The sequence below is a fragment of the Leishmania major genome, chromosome 29, assembly GCF_000002725.2.
Source record: "Leishmania major strain Friedlin complete genome, chromosome 29".
Classification (NCBI taxonomy): domain Eukaryota; phylum Euglenozoa; class Kinetoplastea; order Trypanosomatida; family Trypanosomatidae; genus Leishmania; species Leishmania major.
Window position 1 is genome coordinate 154,997 of NC_007270.2, and position 19,571 is coordinate 174,567.

Sequence of the window (19,571 nt, forward strand, 5' to 3'; positions counted from 1 at the left end):
CCACGCACGCGCGCGCAAGAAAAACGAAGTGATGACTGAACTTTACAAGAGAGCCGCAACGGCAGCGGAGAATACCGAAGAGAAGAGAAGCAAGCAGCAGCGGCAACCCTCTGCCCACTGGGCAAGAAGCAACAGCAGAGCAGAAAGAGAGGGGGGCGCGGGCGGCCCTTGTGCCCAAGTGCGCACAGGGCAGAGGAGTGGAGAAAGATGCATGAAAGAACGCCTTTGAAGACTTACACGCGCAAGATGGTGCAGATCGCGCAACGAGGCACACTTACGCCAGGCCGTGTGTGTGTGTGTGTCGCCCCAGAGCGTGCCGACGCGGGCGTCAGCACCCCACCACAAATTTCAGCACGAACACGAGCCAGAAAGCGGAGTGCGACACCGGAGCATCCACGGGTCGGCAGCGAGACCAGAAGAGGCACGCAGAGAAGAGGTGCAAAGTACAACCTTCCTCTCTACCCCCCCCCTCCCTCGCCTAATAACTACTGCGCCGGACACGCACATGAGAGATGAGGTAGGCAAGGGGTGGAAAAAGGAGGGGGCGAGAGCGGGCCGCGAATACAGCGAAGCGGAAGCGGGCGAAGGGAGGCACTTATGGGCGCGGGTGTTGTCGCACAACAACAAAAGCCACGGCAAGCGAAAAACAAAAGAGGGAAGAAGCGTGGCGTACTCACCGAGAAGGGGGAGACACACACACACACAAGTCCAAGCACTGCAAATCAACATGAAAGGTATCTAGTGGACGTGACTGTACGAGAACGATAGAAGGAGAAGCAAGTAGAGGTCGTGGAGAGGTCGAAGGAAGCACAGCAACCTTCCCAGAGATGCGCAGATGATCGACACCACCGGAGAAGCACCGGAAAAGGAGAAAAGGTCAGCGAAGCAAGCGGAGGGCGAAAGGGGAAGAGGGGCACACCCACACACATGCGCACAGGCGGACAGCGAGGAGAGCAACAGGCAGACACAACCGGAACCCGACAACGAAGAGAAAAGGGGAAGACAGACAAGAGGGAGGCATTGGAGCGCAGGAACACCTCCCACGGCGGTCCGCCCTGTCGGCCTTCTTCCCAATGTGGCTAAACGCCCCCTGTACTGCTCAAGCCCTCTTCACGCACCAGCGACGCCTGAGAGCGACTTCGGCCACCGCGTGGCAAGTCCACGCTCACTGCCGCCAACCGACTCGCCGAGCGGGGGGGACAAGATTGACTGCAGGAGGCGTCACACCAGCTTCGGAAGGGGGGTGCGAGGATCACGGCAAGCAACGCGAAAGTTGCGGAGACATACACCCGCCTAGCCACGCGACGGAGTCAAGGTGGGTGTGGTAGCTCTCGTGCCGCTCTTGACTGCGTTGCCGCTCGCCTTCAGCGCTGCGTCGCGCGACGAGGAAGTCGGTAGGATAGGGGAGAAGGACGTCTGCACATCTGAGCTGCGCCGTGTGTCGCTCACAACGTGGGAGGAGCGGCGCTCATCGCTGGCCCTTTGAGCGTCGCGCAGCGCCGCAAAGACCGACTCTCTACGCTGGCGCAGCTCTTGTGAGTTCGCGCGACCTTTCCGGGCAGCCGCCGTGGCAGCACCCATACCGACAGCATCGGCTTCCCGATTCACACGGCGCAGAGCCGACGTCGGGGCGCCTTCGCCACAAACGTCCCCCGCGGCTGTGCTCGCCCCGCGCCGCACACCAGCACTGTCTCCGTGACTGAAGCGGTGAGGGTAAAGCAAAGTCCGGCGCCCATCGGCAGTGTCGCCGCCGTCGCCATGCGTACCGCCCTTCTCGCCCCGGCGCTGCAAGCGTGCCTCACGATCCAGCGCCTCGCGGGCACGCAGTTTCCGGGTGAGGTAGGCAACATTCTCCAAGAGCTTTTTCTCGGCCGCGCTCTGTCGCTGCGACTTTTCACGCTCTGCGCGCAGTTCGCTCTCGAGCCGCCGCGCGTCCGCCTGTGCACGGTCGAGCTGCCGCTGAAGAAACGCTAGGTTAGAGTCCGCAGGCTCAGCACAGCCACCGCTGCCGCCTGGCCCCTCTGGTAAGGTGGCGCTTGCGGAAGCCGGACCGGGCGTCTCCACTGGCTGCGGCCGGGTGGCTGCCTCGGCCTCCGCTGCACTTCTGCGGCGTCCAGCGCTACCGCCCTCCACAGCGTCGGTGCACGCCTGCTGCGCCCGAACCTTCGCCCGCAGCATTCGTATATCGTTCTCGAGGGAGTCGATGCAGCGAGCGACGTCTTCGCACCGACGCCGCAGCAGGCGCTGCTCCGCGTCCGTGGGGGCGCATCTCTCTCCGTGCGGCTGAGAGATGCCAGCATCACTGCTTGCAGAACCACATGCGGCGGCGTCGGCCCGCGACTCCCCGACGCCCATCGTCCACTGCCGCAGCTGCTGATCTAGGTCGGCCTTCGCCGTTACTGTGGACTGAAGCGTGTCGCAGACAAGTTGCAGCTTCCGAAGCATCCCCTTTAGCTCGCATTCACCGTGCTGCGCCGGGGAGGACGGGGTGGATAGGCTGCCGTTGTTGGGCAGCCCGGTACTGGCCGTGGCCGCTATCAACGCCGACTGCAGCTCCGCGGTTGTGATGGTGCCCTCATCCCTGCGCTCCGCCGCCGGCGGCGACGTGCGCGCCGAGGCACTGGCACTCCTCGCAAGACTCAGCTGCAGCGCCTTCTCCTTTTCGTGCAGTTGCTTCGACAGCGTCGCATTGCGCTGGCTGAGCAGCGCGATCTCTGTCTTAGCATCACTGAGCTTGCGCAGCGCCTCCTTCTTGGCGCCGTGCAGTTCCTCGTTGTACTCATCAGCTATGCTGAGCTGCATCTTCAGCATCTCGACGGTCTCTTCCCGATGATTGACGGCACGCTCGAGCACGGCAGCATCCTCGCTCATCTCTGCCAAGTCCGTCTCCAGCGTGATGGCGTCGTGGAGAACAATCAGGAGCTCGCGCTGCGCCTCCGCTGCGATGCTACGAGCCTCATCGACTGTCGCCCGTTCTAGCCACTGCTGGCGCAGCGCCTCCTCGTCTATACCCTCACCGTTAGCCGCCATGCCTGTCACGTCTACCGGCGACGGATTGCGCGTAAAGTCCTCCGCCTTAATGCTATCGAGAAAGGCACGGATTCGTCGTGCAACGTGCGAGTTGTACACATCTTCGTCGTCGCTGTCCTCCACGTACTCCCTGCCACGGGCGCGGCCTCCGTCCTCGACGCCGCTTGTGTCGCCGGCACCGCTGGGGCTTAGAGCTCTTGAGGGACGTCGGCCTTCGACCTCGCGATACGAGGGACCACACAGCTCCTCCTCTTGCATTAGCTGTTGTTCGCACGTCGTCGTTGCATCGCGCGCCAGCGTCTCCACTTGTGAGGAGGATGCTGGCAGCACCCTTTCAGCGTCATCGCGAGTGATCGAGGTTCTGAGCCGGGTCCCCACGCTGCGCGTCCGCTCCCGCTGCGGTGCGATGCTTGGGCTGGGCGAGGACAGATCCGACGCCCGCAGAGGCGGGATCGCCATGCTGAAGCAGCCTGGCCCGTGTGGCAAGAAGGGGTCGCACCTCTCCGAGACAAGCTTGCGGTAAGAGGTCGCTGTGGTGGCTCGTGCAGAGGTGAGGAGCAGGAACGTTTTCCTGTGTCTACCTCCGTGTGCGTGTGTGTGTGTGTGTGCACGCTGGCTACGGAGCAGTCACAATGGGAAGAAAGAAGCGAAGCAGAGGCACAACGGTGCGAACTATCAAAAGAAAGAGGCACGCAGCACGCACATCTAGAAACACGCGTATGCGTGTAGAGGGGTGGGGGAGATGTGAAGCTGCAGACCTCCCTCCTCTACAGCACTTGCGTGTGCAGCAGGCAGACAGGATAAGGATAAGATGGAGGAGTGGGTAGTGGGTGAGGGTGGCGTGTAGACGGAGACCAGCCTTTACTCGTTTTAGCAGCGCCAGAACCAACACCCGCACCCAGGCACGCACACAGGAGAGGAGTCGAAGGCAAGACGAAAAAGGAGGGAAGAAAGAACAGCAGCCGCGGGCAGAGAGAGAGAGAGAAGGCAGCGATGACGAGCACGCACACGCACACGCACCACGGAGCAAAGAAAAGAGGGAGTGATACGGTGGAGAGGAGGACGGTGTAGCGGGAGCGCGGCGATCAGGCGAACGCAACACAAGAAAAAACACGGAGCACGCAGTGGAGAAGACGGACAAAGAGCAGAACAAGAAGGATACACAAGGACACGGTGGGGCGTACGTCGGTGTGGGCGTGGCCAGCGCGTTCGAGCGATAGCGCCGCCCCTGATGGGTCCACAGCTGCAAACTGAACGCGCGTTGCGCCAATCTCACTCTCTCGCCCTCGCTCTATGCGCACGTCTAATATATATATATATATATTAGATATATCGGGGGTGGGGGTATGCTGCTGTGCTTGCCGTACACGTGCGCCGTCCTTGATGGTCTCGAAATTCCCTTCAGTGCACACGCCCTCGCTTCACGAAAAGGTGTTCTTAGCGACGAGGTGTGGCGGTGCTGCGGGAGAAAGAGAGGGATACGGTACCTCCGCTGCGGATGTGCCGCTCGCTATTCTGTGCCCCTGCCTGGAAGCGCTCGTAAGTAAAAGATTCACGTATGCGTGTGTCGGTGTAGGAAAGAGCAATGGCGGGAGACGGCAGCACTCGAAGGCAGGCGTCACATCACTCAAGGCACCACCACCGCCAACACCACCCCTCCAAAAAGTCGAAGAGAGTTATCGGCCGCGCACAAGCAATGCAGAAGGCCACCACGCCCGAGCCGATAAAATGGAGAGGGGAGAGGGAAGGGGGAAGAAGGGCACAGAGAAATGCTCGACAGCAGTCAACGGCAGCGACAATGGCGTGGGAAGAGGCGCAACACCGGCAGCACCGACACGCACACGCACGCACTGACAGAGGGGCGGAATGAGGGGGGGGGAGTGCAGCGAGACAACAGCGGCAGCGCAGGCCAAAGATAAAGGGCGGAAAAGGGGTGTGAGAGAAGAAAGCGAAATGTATTGCGTGTGGATGAGAGACCGTGCCAGTTTGCCGTGATGCTGCCCAGTGCGGGAGTTGCGAGGATGGGGGGAGGGATGCAGAGGCGGTAGGGAGGATGCCGCGGTGACGCTTCTCTTGCGTGCGATGCTAAGAGAAACAGAGAGACACACGGACAGACACGCCCCTCTCTTTCGATGCGCCGTGGAGGCACACGAATACAAACAGCAAGTCGCGCGGTATGTGAGCGTGCGGGCGTCGGCGGCGGACAATACGCAAGCCGGGAAGGTGCGCGGACGTGTGCGGTGCCTTCTTTTCCTGCCGATAGAGACTCCGACTGGACTGGGCAACGCCAAAATAAGAAGCTCAGGACCTGCACGCGATGCCATGGCGTGTGGGTTGTGTTGGGGAAGAGGGGGGGGGGGCAACCGTGATTTGTTCACACGTAGACGCATACATGAACCGGTGCCATCATGTTACACGTGACCGTGAGTGAGTGTAGTCATGCATCAACAAAGATGCACAGCATGCGCATGTGAGAGCGGGGCACGCGCGAGTCGAGGTGCAGAGCAACATTGTGCGTAGAAAGCGTGAAGCAAGTGAAAGCAAAGACACGGAGGAGAGGAGAAATGGCGAGAGACTTCTGTGTTGATGCCAGACATGGCGCACCACAGCAGGCAGCTTGGTGTGGCGACGACCGGGAAGCATGGGGGGAGAAAGCTTGAGCAAGGAGGCAGTTGCAAGCCGACAGTACGAAGCACTGCACCTTCCCTCTCTCACGCGCCTCCTCCTCCTCCTCCCTGCCTTCCTCGTGGACCCTCTCAGTGCGAGCGATAGCCTTGCTTCACATGGACTTCGACACACACACACACACACACACACACACACACACACACACACGCACGCACTCTCTCTGGCGAAGAATGGAGGGCACCACCAGTGCCAGTAAAGGAAGCGGTGGACTAATGCGCACGGGCAAGGGTGGCCGAGGGAAGAGGAAGAGGAGGAGGGTGCACGCGTAAAAGATGGCTCGTGTGAAAGTGCTGCTTGAGCCCTCTCTCACACCTTCGCCTTCTCCACCTTTCTCCATCCCCGATCCCCACTTAATGCCGGACGATCGGCGAAGCGAAGAGGGGGTCCGAGGAGGGCATGATCGACGCGTCGAGTTTCGCATCTTCTGTTCGTTTGTATGTGATGTTTCGATGACAATGGCGCGTGTGTGTGCGTGTGCGGATCTGTGTCACTCTGGCCCTCTCCTCCTGCTCTTGCTCACGTGTCGGACGTGACCAGCGAAAGCGAACACGCTCACGCAGAGATCAGTACGTGCAGCAGTCCATGGCGGATCTCTCTCCCCCCCCTGGCAGTAAAACTGTGTATGAACAAGCAGCTGGCGAAGAAAGAGCAGTGGACACGAAAAGAAGCAGGGAGAGCAGGAACAGGAAGAATAATGAAGGGAGACGAAGGTGACGATCGCGGCGGCGGAGATCAGCGTGGAGCGAGTCTACAGACCAAACACCTGAGAAGAGGCAGGGAAAGGAGGAGAACACAGACATGCAGGCACGGCAAACGATGGCACGACAACAACAAAAAGGAAAACGGCAACAGCAACCGCCGTGTCGGTAAGCAAGAAGGAACACGAGATAGCCTTGGCACGCAAAGAGGGAAGGGGCGAGCACACACGCACGCATGCAGCGATGGAAAGGATATACAGAAAGGCGAACGCACGGACACGCAAGCGCCGTTTTATTTTCGCTTGACTCTTGTGCGCATGTGTCCGTAGATTTGTATCCGAGTAGGATGCGCAGGTGAGCGGCAGTGGTGGCGGCAGTGGTGGCGGGAGACAACATAAGCAAAACCAATAGAGAGAACGAGGGCGAGAGCCAAAACCAAAGCGGGCGTAGACGCCGAATTATCCCACCACCACCACCACACACACACAGAGAGAGAGAGAGACACGCGTACAGCAGTGGGCAACGCCAACGGCTAGCAGGAACATTGAGTACGCGCGGACACACAGACGGAGACAGCGGTGGGTTGGACCGAAAAAATCAAAGGCAAAAAGAGGTCACGCACATGAGAGAGAGAGAGAGCAGAAAGTAAACCACACCGTGCACAGGCACAAAAGCATGTGTCCTGCTATCACAGCACTGGTACCACGAAACGTGATGTAAGCCGAGAAGAAACGCACGCACATACACGCAGACACGCGCAGGTACATGAAACAGTGGGCGCCAAAGAAGCAGCTGGATGCAGCACCGCCCAGCACTGTAAGCTCGCTCCCTCTCTGATCGTTTCGGGTACAGAATCAAGGCGCAAAACCTCACAGGAGAAAACGAGAGACGTATATGCAAGGTCGCAAGCCTTGCGTGTCTGCGTCGCACTCATCAACGACACATAAGCCTGCAACATACATCGACCAAGGCATGGCGGTTCGCCATGTACGCAAAAGGAAGCGCCCGTTGCTTCAGCGCGCCGCGTCGGTCTCGCCCGCGCATGCGCACGTTACGCAAACAAAAACAGTACATCGCTGTCCCCGCCACACTTCTCCAGCTCCCGCTGGAGCTCCTCCGCTGTTGATGCTGTCACGCACTTCGCGCGGCCCTCAAAACGCTCTGCAGCTGTCGTTGCGGTCTCTGCATCGACTGCGTCGCAGAACGAAGAAGGAGCGGAGGAGAGAGAGGTGATCGTGGCAGCGTCGGCACTGACGGCATCGGCTTCCTGGAACGAGGTTCCGCCTGACTGCATCCCACTGCTACAATCACAGTGAAAGCTCCCCTTCTTCGAAAGCACCGCCAGCGACGGGCTAAACCGCAGGCAGCTGCGCATGAGCGGTGCTTGGCTGCCGTCCTCGCCATCAACGCTCGCCTTAGTGTCCGCGGACGACTCCGTCAGCGAGATGGTAGCAGGCGTCTCGGTGCGGACAAAGTCTAGCCATACCGGCTCGTCGCCCACCTCTGCGTCGCCATTTTCAGAATCCACTTTCGTGGCCTTCGCCGCGCCACCTTCTCTCGCGCCGGTATCACCGGTATTCTGCAGCTCTTGCAACGTCTTTGGCGCTTCGCTCACCTGTGTGGCTGCCGATGCTGGAGCGATGGGCGGCGTCTCGGCGAGCTGCTCCATGGACATGAACACGGCGCCGTCCGGCGTATCGTGCATCCGCAGTGGGGTGAAGCGGCGAAGCGCCGTCGCCTGCTGGCGGCGACGGTCGTCCGGGCCCTTCTTGTCTCGCAGATAACCCGGCACGTAGCCTCCGCCAACGGAGCAAAGCACAGATCCAAACGCAGTCCCAATACCTGGCATTATCATTGATCCCGCCGCCGCTCCTGCTGCGCCGCCGGCAACGGTGCCGACGCTTGTGTACAGAGAAGTGAGCAGCTCGTAGCGGTATTGTCGAAGCGACATGCGGTTATCCTGGTCACGCCATAAGGCGGCGTTGCTGGTGAGAAGGGTGCAGGTGGTCATGCCGATCTGTAGCGCGGCCGTTGTTATTGCCGAGGCGGCCGAGCCGTGCAGACCAAACGAGGTCACTTGATAGAAGAGGGATCGCTTCGCCAGAGAGCTCAACGCATCGGTGGCAGAGAGGCTTCCGGCGCAGTCGCCGATGAGGTTTAGAAGCCATTGCAGCTGCTGCGGCGCGCGCATGGAGATGCGAACGACGAGTAGCCGCACCGCCTCTCGCTGCACGTGTCCGCGAATCGTCGACGAAGACATGAGCGCCTCGCCCACGATCTCCGGCGTCAGCTTCCCGGTCGCGGCGGACATCAGCACGGCCTTGGCCACTTTCGAGCCCACATATGTGCCTACCAGTGTGAGCTTTGACGTGTGATGACGAGAGATGCATGTCTGCATGATTGAGATGTGTGCGCGTGTGATGTGGTTGAGGCGGGGTGCGGGTGGGAATCGTGAATGTGCAGTCAGCACAATGCGAAGCGACGCACAACCTTCTCCAGCAAATTTCACACGCGGGGCACACGGCACAGGAGGCAACAGAAGCCAACAGACCGAGGAAAACAGGAGAGGAGGCCGAGCAGCAGAGAGTCAAGGCCCGAGAAGGATTGCACGAATTGAGCCTCTCGATGAAAGTTGCGTGCGAGATTAGTTTGCTTTTTGGCGCACCGCCAAAGTAGGCAAGAGCTCACCAGTCTAAGCAGCAGCAGGGGCCGCGTGTGGATTCGCTGTCCACACACACACACACACACACCAGATAAAGGGAGAGGGGAGTGGGAAGGGAGAACGCTGCCAGACTTCACAAAGGAAAAACAATCAAGTGTGTATGTGTGTGTGTGTGTGTGTGTGTGTGTGGGTGGGTGGGTGTGGGTAGGGGGGAGGAGAGGGGTTCCGTGATGCGATGGACAGTGACAGCAGAGAAAAAAAAAAGAGCAACGCGGCAAGAGAAGAGAAACACGCTTCGCAGAGATGGAGGACTAAAGGCGGCGGACTTCTAAGTGGAGCAGGGAGAGCCGTGACGGTGTCCACCGATGTGTCGGGGGCAGCACAGCGGCAGAGGGGTATGCAAGGAAAGGGAGGGGAGGGGTGTTGCTGGACTTCTTCTGGCTCGTGTGCGTCGCTCTGCCTGCGAGCAGGAGCAGAAACACGATCCGCGAGTGTGGTTGAGCGAGTGAGCTAGTGTATGGCTACTGGTGCGCGTGTGAGTGCAAAGTGGAACCTCACTACGATGCTTGTGTGGAGCTTGCGTGAGTGGGTGGGTGCCGCAGTGCCCGCGATGGGCAAATCAGCGCACAAAGGACGCGGGAAAAAAAAGTTGAGGCACAGTTAGAGATTAAGAAGACAAGAGGATTCATGCGTGGCTGCGCAGGTACGACAAGGCTGCGCAAGAGCGCGTATGTTTGTGGTTGACGACCATGGTCACTACAGAAAGAGGCATGCACGCGGGATAGTCTTAAGCATCAGCAGGGCAGCACTACCGCCACGATCAGCGTTTCATCGCAGTTTCTCCCCGTCTCACCAGATGCTCTTCTGCTCAGTCGAACGCGCAGGCGCACATCGCACTTGAGTGCGCGTCTTGCGTTTCGATCATGAGTTGCGGGTACGCTTCATCTGGGGTAGGGAGGGAAAGGGTGCAGAACACAACATAAGCAAGCAAAGGCAGACACACACACACACACACTATACAAACACACACACTATACACACAGGCATGCACGTGCTCACAACAAAGAGGCGCAAAAAAGGAAGTTGTGGTGCGAACAAACGCGAGGCACATAATATCGCAAAAGAAAAAGCAAGACACGTGATGTATCACGTGCGTTTTACGTCTATATCTTCCAAGGTGCTGTAACCTGCCACACACATTCCCTCGGAAGTCAGTGGGGAGGCACCAATCTAGTACGTGCGCACTTCTATTGTGTGCCGCGCACATGCGCATACAAAAGCTCGAGTGTTCCCTGCACAGACCCGCGTTAACGACGCCCAAGCACGCGCACTCGCACACCCGTCCGCGTTCCTTCGGCACTACTTGGAGCAGACGCAGTGGCGCGAGGGTGACTGACGCCGCTGCCGTTCTGCCCGGTTTATCTCACTCGCCACACGCACATCGCGGCGGTTTTTTGCCAACACGCAATGGCGCGGCACTCCTGCAGCGCGGCGCGCCGCGCCCTCGCTGTAGAACTCGCCCTGCATGATGCGCGTCATGATCGGCTCACCTTTGTAAAGCTGCTGGCGGTGCGGATTGTCGAGCACCCATCGTCCGCCGTTGCGTTCTACGAGTCGATCCGCTGTGTACGTGTTCGGCGCCACCAAGCACACATCCGCCTGCGCGCCGGTGAGATGCACGTACGGATCAACCACACGCCGACGTGGAATCGTTCGCTCGTAGCGCAGCACGGCCTGCTGGTGATGATACGCCCTCAGCTGTGCTTTCCTCGCCTCGCAGGGTGTCAGCGCCGCGTCCGCTAGCGATGTGTCAATGCCGCGAGCGTGCTGAGCTTTTTGGACCTCGAAGAGGAAGCATGAGCGACTGGCACCATTCATGTCCTCCGGTGGCACTGCACCCGTTGGCTGCTGCGCCAGCGCCGTGCCGGCCAGCAGGGGCTGTTGATGCGAAGGAGGCAGGGCGCCGGTGTGCTCGGCCGGCTTCATCTGGTTGCTGACGTGCAAGGGTACATCAAGCGAGGAGCGAGAGAGAAGTCTGCCACAGCGGGGATCGCACCACGCCGGTCGTACGCCCCTGTCGTCCCTGCCGACGGTGCCTACCAGCGCTGCTGCAGAGGTAGAGGACACACGAAGCGACGGTCCCGTAGACTCGCACCCGTCGTAGCGATCGCTCGCCGCCCGCACGGTGGCGCACTCACCGTGGTCGCGGTGGAGCTGGGCTGCGGTGCGGGCACGCTGATCGGCGTTTCTGTCGAAGATCCTGTGTACAGCGACGCTGTTGCGCTGGCGAGCCTCGTCGCCGACGCGGTTGCCCATGATGCGCACTGCGTACCGAAGTAGCGTCGGTGTATGCGTCGGCCTGCCCGCGCGCTTGTCCGTTTCCGCACACGTAGCCGCTGGATCAAGTACCGACGGATAAGAGGGGGTCGGCGGGGAGGAGGGAGAGACGTGACCCGGCAAGCAGAGACACGCCCCGGCTCCGCACACACCCCTGCCTCTACAAGTGGCCAAGAAAAAAAACAGCCGCTGCTGCCGTTCTGTGATATGGCAGTGCAGCAACGCGTCCACCGTCAAAAACGGGAAGTGAAAGGAGAGTGGAGGGGCAGTGCCGTGAGGACGGAATGCACAGGAGGAATCTCGAGAGTCAGCAGGTGATGGAGGAGCACAGCGGTGAGAGCATGGTTCACGACGCATCGGAGGGAGGTGTGAGCGAACCAAGGTGAAAAGGAGATAAAGAAACGGATAGCGCGGTGTGGCACATGAGGAAGGGACGAGAAACCGCACACTAGCGCGCGCGCAGAGAGAGAGAGAGAGACAAACCCGCAAGCCCATCTTGTGTGACGCGTTTTAGGCATCGAGTCCACCACCGCACTCCTTTATTGGCAGCCGGCGTGGCTCTGTGCTTGCGTGAAGTGAGGGCGTGCACGCACGCAGGCTTCTCACGTCTGCGCACCGCCCTGTGACGCGGCCAAACCAGTATTCCCAGCGCCGCACAATGAGAGGATCCTCTCGCTCGGTTTTGTGTTGCTCACTAACGCCTAGAGACCGCAAAGAAAAAGGAGAAGAGGAGAAGACATGCGCGGGCGAGAGCCAAGAGCAAACTCATTGCACCCCACCACATCGCATCGGTTCACGTCGCAAAGTACACACACACACACACGCACACATATATATATACACACACACACCTATGCACGCACACACAAGCATACACACACACACACACACAAGCACGCACGCCAAGCGCAGTGACAGCCGAGAGAGAGCATGCGCAGCTGAGGAGGACAAACCAATGGCGCCGCCACGGCAGAGAAGACAAAGCAGGACGGCTCACAGGGCAGCAAGAGCGTCACGGCAGCAGCTGCATAGCACACGCCGCTTACATCACCGACAGAGCCGGTCAGTCCGTGATGCCAGCGTGAGCCCACACTATGGTGCGTGTAGGAAAGCAAGCACAAGGAAGTTCACTCGCGCGCGCCCCTTCAACACTCTTCAATCCTCTCCTCCGTCCCTTCGCGAGCGTCGAGCCGGGTGCCTCGGCAGTGCCGGCACTTCATGCACCGCTGGCGACTCGTGATCTCTACTTGTACTTGTTTTCGTTGCTGGGGTGTCATCGCCACGAGCATCTTCGGTTGTTTCACTTCCGTTATTTTGACTCGATTCTTCTCCTCTTCCTCCACAGCAGCTGCGAGTGAGTGTGTGTGTGTGTGTATGCGCGCGCGCCTAAAATCCGCATCTAATCCATCGCGCTGCTGCGCATCTGCGCGTTGAGGACCTGTGGCATCTCCCACATATCGTTCTTGACCTTCCACGGCTTTGCATTGTAATTCTGCGGTGCCTTGCGCCAGTTGAAGTACGGGTTCGGGATCTTGATGCCGCTGCGGGCGAGGGGCTGGGTCTCGTGCGTGCAGTTGCTCCAGACCGTGTCCTGCAGGGTGCCAGAGGTGATGCGAAAGTACTTGAACTGCGCGACACTCTCGTTGCGGTTTGTGTCCGGGTCCACGAGGTGCTTCAAGTTCGGCGCCAGCGAGCCCCAGGCTGCCTGACGCTGGGAGTCCTGGTTGGCCAGGTAGCTGTAGAAGAGCCGAGAGCCTGACAGAATATTGCGGCGGGCATACTCGTAATAGATACCGGCGCAGAGCGTGATCGTGAACCAGAACCCAGACTTCTTCCAGCGACCCATGAAGAAGGCGTACCCGAGCGCCGGGAACACGCTCGCAGCTGCGCGCGGCAAGTAGCACTCCTGACCGTCATCCCAGGCTCGCTTCCACCCGTTGGGAGTCGGGTCGCGGATGCGGAACGGCTTCGGGCCGTGGGTGTAGAGGTACTCGTAAGAGTAGAAGTAGCCGCCAACACCGATGAGGCCGGCAATGTTCACGCGGATCATGCCTAACATCATCGCTATCGTCCAGGCAAATTTGGTGCGCGGGTTGCCGGTTGCGTTGCCAGACACCTGCGCACGTGCTATGAAGTAGTTCATGTACCACACATTCAGCCCCACCATCCAAAGCCGGAAGATTTCGCTGGTGTGGTGGCTCTCTGTGTAGGGCACCTCCTCATGAGTGCCAATAAACTCGTTGAGCGATAAGAAGCCCACAGCTACCTTCTGCACACCATAGCGGCGGGCCTGGTGCGTCTCATCGAGCGCGTTGAACGGCGACGACACATCCACCAGAGGCCGCTTGTGGTTCTTATGCTGCGGGTCCACGAAGTTGTACCAGAATCGCATCTTGTACGGCTCCGCGTTGGCCTGCTCTACCTCCGTCATCGGCCTCGGCACGTTGTGCCCCTCGGACTTGAGCACATCCTCGTTCACGCCTCTCGAGAACATGGCTCAGACGAAAAGGCAGAAGGAGGTTTTTCTCTACGCCGACAATGTCGCACAGAGAGAGACACACACGCACACCATGCACAAGAGGCGCAACACGAAAACAAAACAGTGGGTCGCGTCCTCTCCGCACCAGCACGTGCACAAGACGGGCGGCACACAACCGCTCACACTAGAAACCGACCAAAAAAAAAGCACAACCGACGCAGCCGCTGCGACACACCGGCACCCATACACACACGCAGACCGACGGAGGGAGAGACGGAGAGGTATGCGTGTTTCCAAATATACAGTTGTAGTATTCCGTTCCCTTTCACCTTTTTTTCTTCTTCGTTGTTGCGCGTGTGTGCGCGGGAGTCTTTTCTCTTGCCTCGCACAGCGATGAATCGGAGCAGCTTCTGTGTTGCCTGCCCCTGAGCTGTCCGCTTGCGGGGGGAGGGGGGAGGTGAGGAGGTCTCGACTTTCCTCTCGACGCGATCGCACTCGTTGGCGTTGCGGTATGCACGCCGAGCACACTTTCGCGTTGCCGCTGCCTCGGAGAGGATAGAGAGCGAGCGAGTGATGGGGCGGCGGCTCTGCCGTGCGAGGGGCTCTGAAGGAAAAAAAGAGGTGAAGCAAGAGAGATGCGTATAGCCTAGCTTGTTCGCTAATACGACTACCCGTAGGCGGCAACAAAGACACACACACACACACACACACACACACACAAGCGTGTGTTGTTGGCGCACAGAATCGATAGATTGGATCGGTGCCTTCCAGCTTTTCTGATGGGTGCTCCGTCGGTCTAGCCCGATACTTCCACTTACTTATTGCCTTGACGCAGAGGTGTTGCCTGTGTCTAGCGCCCCCTCCCAAACTGTAGATAAGCGCGGCCTATGTGTGCGCCTCCCATAGGGTATAGCGGGGTCCGAGTCCGGAGGTCGATGTCCCCGCACTCGCGCTTGGGCCGATGCAAAAGCCTTGACTCTCTCCTTCCCAGCTCGGTGACGTAGACGTGGACGGCGGACTGCCTACGCGTGCTACTCGGATACGACAAAAACGGAAGTACGGAACGGAGCCCCACCGAGGAAGCGCGCACACACGCACACACACACACACACACAGCGAGAGAGAGAGAGAGGGGCAAGAGCAACCAAGAAGCGTTCGGGGCCGAGAAGAGATGCAGCAGCCAACTGTGGTCGTTCAACCTGTAAAACACACAGCGTGCACGCTGAAGCGAAAAAGTCAGCCGTGTCCACGGGGAAAAAGAGAATGAGCGAAGGAGTGCCAGCAATATTACTAGTGGTAGCGGTGGTACTAGTCGTCCCTAAAGAAACCGAGGCAGCTGAGGAGAGAGGAAGAGATGGGGGGGGAGGGGGGGGGGAAAGGCGGGCAGACAGACAGGAAGTGCGACAAGGCGGAGGAAAACACGCGCATCGACAGCGGCGTGCACACTTGCCTGAGCACTGTATTGAAGACGAAAGAACGGAGATGGCGGAGACGCGAAACACAACAGTGCTGCAGGAAAAAACAGCAGGAGGAGGGAAGATGATAATAAAGCGTGACAAGCACACACAAGAGAGGGAAGAGGGAGGGGCGTACCTACACTAAAGAGGGGGGAGAGATGGACAGAACAAAGCAATAAAGAAGATGCCTACACTACCTTGATTCTAAAACCACACACGGGGACGCGACAGGGGAAGGGGGAAGGAACAGCAAGAAAACGAAAAACGCAAGAAAACACAACGCAAAAAACGAGAATGCAGAAGTGAGCGGGAGGGAGGAGGGCCCTCGCGCACCGTCCCTGGGGAAGGCTACGGATGCGAAGCCCCGTCCTGCACGTACGTCTTGCACGCACGCACGCACACGCAGACTAACGGCAGCAGTACCCAATGCAGCAATACAGATCCGCGTCTCTCTCTCCCGGCGCGTCTACGCGGGAGGGTGACCTGTGGTGTACAGGGATGGGGTGCGTCTATGCGCAGGTGCTTGTTTTGCTTTTCCGAGTCTGTGTTTGCCCGAGTCCAAGTGGCAGAGCAGGAGGAGAGAGGGGGAGAGCTAGATATCAGGGAAGAGGGAGGGGGAGTTGCCCATCGTGCTTCTTTTTTCTTGTGTGCAAGCACTCGGTGCTGCGCCACATCACACGCAGCCTCACACATCGAACGAGGAAGCGTGACGCATGCGGAGAGGGAGATAGCGAACGGTGGCGGTCCAAGCACCACTGGCATGAAAGGCGAGCGCGTGCACATGTACGAGCCAGCACCGCGCATGCGTGCCGGTTGGACAGCTGTTGCTGTGCCCCTTCTTACATCCTTCGTTTTTTTCGTTTCGTCCTTTCATGTTTCCTTAAGGTGGTCGTCATTATTCTATTTTCCTTGGCGGGGCCCCCACCACCACCACCGTACAGACGCATGGACTCCACCACTCCTCTGCGGTGCACAGACACATAGACTTACCGCGCGCGAGAAGCCCACACGCTGCTCACGCTCGAGACGAAGACACACTTGTGTTTTCGGTGTCCGTGCGTGGCAAACAAAGCTATGGCGAAGATGCCGAAGGGAGCGAAAACGCAAGGACAGATAGGAAGGTGACACCGTGATGTGCAGCGTACAGAAGAAGCGGAAAAGATGAGGGCTAGCTGAATCCGAGACCCCGTCAGAGACGGGCGGCAAGAACGAAAGGACGCCGTACAGGAGAAAAGGTAAAGCATTACAGGCATGTCGGCAAAACAAACACCAAACCTACAGAGACGCCGTGTAGGAGAGGGAGAGAGAACAGAGAGGTGGCGGAGACACCCGCGAGAGAGAGGTGCGACCACGAAACCGCCGTGGGCGTCGCCTTCCTCTTTTCAATTTCGTCGGAGCGTATGCGAGAGGTAAACTCGCAGAAAAGGAGAGAGACGGACAGACACACAGTCAGGCATCATCATCAGTACCGTTGAATGTGCGCAGCTGTGTTTGTGTGGGTGGGTGGCGAAGCTGCTCCCTCTCTCTCACCTCTCCTCTGCTATGTCCTCCGTCCGCACTTCTCCACTCATTTATCGCTGCCCCCCCCCCTCTCCCTCCACAACTGCATGCCTCATTTTCTCTTATTTTGAGTAATCCTCGTAATCTTCCGCCTCCATCCGCGCCGCTATGGCGACAGCGCATCGTGTGCACAACGCGTCGCGAGTCGAACGGAGGAGGGAGAAGAACGGCAGAGAAGCGGAGGAAACGAGAGAGACGCGTCTCTTGCTTGGCTGAAATGAAGTGATTCGAGGTTCAATGGAAAAAATGACGAAAAAAAAACCCCAGAGACTAACGAGCCGAAAGAGAACAAAAAACGAACGGCGCGGAAAGATGATGAAGGAATCGCTCAAAAGATGCTTTGAAAATGCCAAGCAGACACGCCGGGCCCTCGCGCCGGCACACAACCTCACAAGGAAGAAAAGGGAAGATTGCAGAATGGGAGATTGCGCACGAACAGAAATTGCCGAGGCTCAATGGGGTGCGTGTTCTTCGCACTAGACCCTCCTCGTGTCCGGTCCTCCCCCTTCCTTCTTGACGCTCTTCGACTGTGACGTCCGTGAAGAGGCCTTCGAGAAGAAATAAGGCGAAAGGGGACAAGATCGACCACACGTGCATACAGGAGCGAGCAAGCACCTCCAACTGCGGCACGTGCATGCACATACACGGAGACACCCACCCACACACACACACACACAGACAACGGAAAAAAAAATGTGTCGCCTATGGGGTGATCAGTACGTGTGCGTGTGCGTGTGTGTGTGTATGTGTATGTGTATGTGTATGTGTATGTGTATGTCTACGTATACGTGTGTGCACGTGCGCGTGCGCAACGACAAGGAAAGAAGGGCGAGAGAGGCTAAGCGTGAGCGTACTGGTATGGCGGCAGGAACAGCGGCGGCAGCAGACGTGCTGCATGTGCCAAGCGGAAAAGAGTGCGCAGCGAACGCTGAAGCACCACAACACAAATACTGAAAGAACTGAACGGCGAACAGCAGAGACAACAGAGCGGACACGGCGCGTCACTCAAGAGGACACAAGCAAGCGAAACGAGAAAGTACGGGGAGAAGAGGCAGCAGGGAAGAGGCGGGCGCACGCGTCCACAGAAACACGCAGCGAGCGAGGTGGTGTGCGCAGGGCCAGGGAAGGAAATGGAGTAAAACAAAGACGAGAGAACCGAACCGGGAAACGAAAAGGAAGAGAAAGAAAGAGAGACTCCAATCACAAAACCAAAGAAAACAAAACAAGGGGGTGAGGGCAAGGCGAAGAAGGAAAGGAATAAGCGCCCATGTACACGCGCGTATGCAGCCGCACAGAACCATGCGCACACGCCCGCGACGACAGACGCAAGTGCATGGCGCCCCTCCATCCACGCCCACAGACGCTGGGATCGGGTCGCTTTTTCGCGGGTGGAGGTCTATCGCCCGTGTGCGTATGCACGGGTAACGTTTCTTGACACGGCACAGAGTGACGGGAAGAGAAGGACCGCAAGGTCGAGGAGGTGGTGATGCAGCCCCTCGCGTTGGGACTGCCTCTCACAGTCACAGTCAGTGCCTCCTTAAATGGCTGCGTGCAGAAGCGCAAGCGTGCGAGAACAAAAAAGAAGGGAAAGAAGTAACAAGCAGGCGAGCGACACAACAGAAAAATAAAGAAACACACGAAGCGAAATTCCCGTCTTCGAAAGGGCGGCAGCGCCCGCAGCCGCCATCGACCACGGATACGCGAACGTTTTGAGAGCCCACACACACACACACATACAAGAGGAGTACAGCAGCAAAGAAAAATGAAACCAGCAAGGCAGCGAGTGAGTGCATGAGCACGAGAGAGAGAGGGAGAGAGGGAGGGAAACAAGAAGAAGCAAGCAGCGGCATGAGATCGGAATAGGAACCATAACGACAACACCGCCAAAGACACGCGGCATGGATGACAGCGTTCGGCTTGGGAGGGGGAGGAGGGAAGGGCACGGAGCGAAGTAACGATCACTACACGGCAAAAATGAGAAGCTCATACACCGAGCAACGCAAAGGGAAAAACACAAAACCACCCACCCATCATCATCATCATCAGGAAAGGCAGCCAGCAAGGTGAACACCGAAAGCAATACCCGTACAGAAGCGCAGGTGCTCTGCGCGTGCCCACCCCCACCGCGACCGGCGGAATATAAAAACGGGCTGCGTGGGTGCGAGGCGAGCTACATGAGCACTAAGCATCGTCCGGAGTGGCTCTCCCCGTAGTCAGAGCACACCTTTTCAACGTGCTTACGCGTTGGGCGCGGTTGCGCCGAATGAAGAGAGGCGAGAGGAACACAGAGAAACGAGGATGATAGACCACGACACGAATGTGGCACGACGCACCGGTACACATGCACACTCCGGCGAGAGAGCACATGGAGAAAGCGAGGAGTCCGACGAGACAGCTGTCATACGGCCCAACCTCCGAGATCTGTCCATCAGCTCGGCTCCTCGCACGTTACTTCCAAGACCGACACGCCGCTTCACCACCTTTCGGCCCACCCCCTATACCACTTGGCTTCGCCATTCCATCGCAAAGCACTGCGTGAGTGGGTGCATGTATGTGTTGAGGGTGCGCGCGAGAGAGAGAAACAAAGAGCAGCACCGATGCAGCGAGAAGAGTCGTGCTCGCGTGCAGGCACAGGCGGACACACTCACACACGACACCGC

General features: G+C 58.7%; 4 protein-coding genes across 4 annotated transcripts; all 4 read right to left on the minus strand.

The window, feature by feature from the left end:
• Positions 1 to 1,293: 1,293 nt before the first annotated feature.
• Positions 1,294 to 3,489, minus strand: LMJF_29_0460 (conserved hypothetical protein; the record flags this gene model as incomplete). The annotated part of the gene is made up of 1 exon (XM_003722071.1): positions 1,294 to 3,489. One exon carries the CDS (start codon positions 3,487 to 3,489, stop codon positions 1,294 to 1,296), a length of 2,196 nt encoding a protein of 731 aa, XP_003722119.1.
• A 3,978-nt stretch (positions 3,490 to 7,467) lies between these two features.
• LMJF_29_0470 (conserved hypothetical protein) lies at positions 7,468 to 8,814 on the minus strand (the record flags this gene model as incomplete). Its single annotated transcript, XM_003722072.1, has 1 exon — positions 7,468 to 8,814. One exon carries the CDS (start codon positions 8,812 to 8,814, stop codon positions 7,468 to 7,470), a length of 1,347 nt encoding a protein of 448 aa, XP_003722120.1.
• Positions 8,815 to 10,437: 1,623 nt separating this feature from the next.
• LMJF_29_0480 (conserved hypothetical protein) lies at positions 10,438 to 11,394 on the minus strand (the record flags this gene model as incomplete). The annotated part of the gene is made up of 1 exon (XM_003722073.1): positions 10,438 to 11,394. The coding sequence occupies one exon, from the start codon at positions 11,392 to 11,394 to the stop codon at positions 10,438 to 10,440; it is 957 nt and encodes a 318-aa protein (XP_003722121.1).
• Positions 11,395 to 12,814: 1,420 nt separating this feature from the next.
• LMJF_29_0490 (conserved hypothetical protein) lies at positions 12,815 to 13,909 on the minus strand (the record flags this gene model as incomplete). The annotated part of the gene is made up of 1 exon (XM_003722074.1): positions 12,815 to 13,909. One exon carries the CDS (start codon positions 13,907 to 13,909, stop codon positions 12,815 to 12,817), a length of 1,095 nt encoding a protein of 364 aa, XP_003722122.1.
• Positions 13,910 to 19,571: the final 5,662 nt, after the last annotated feature.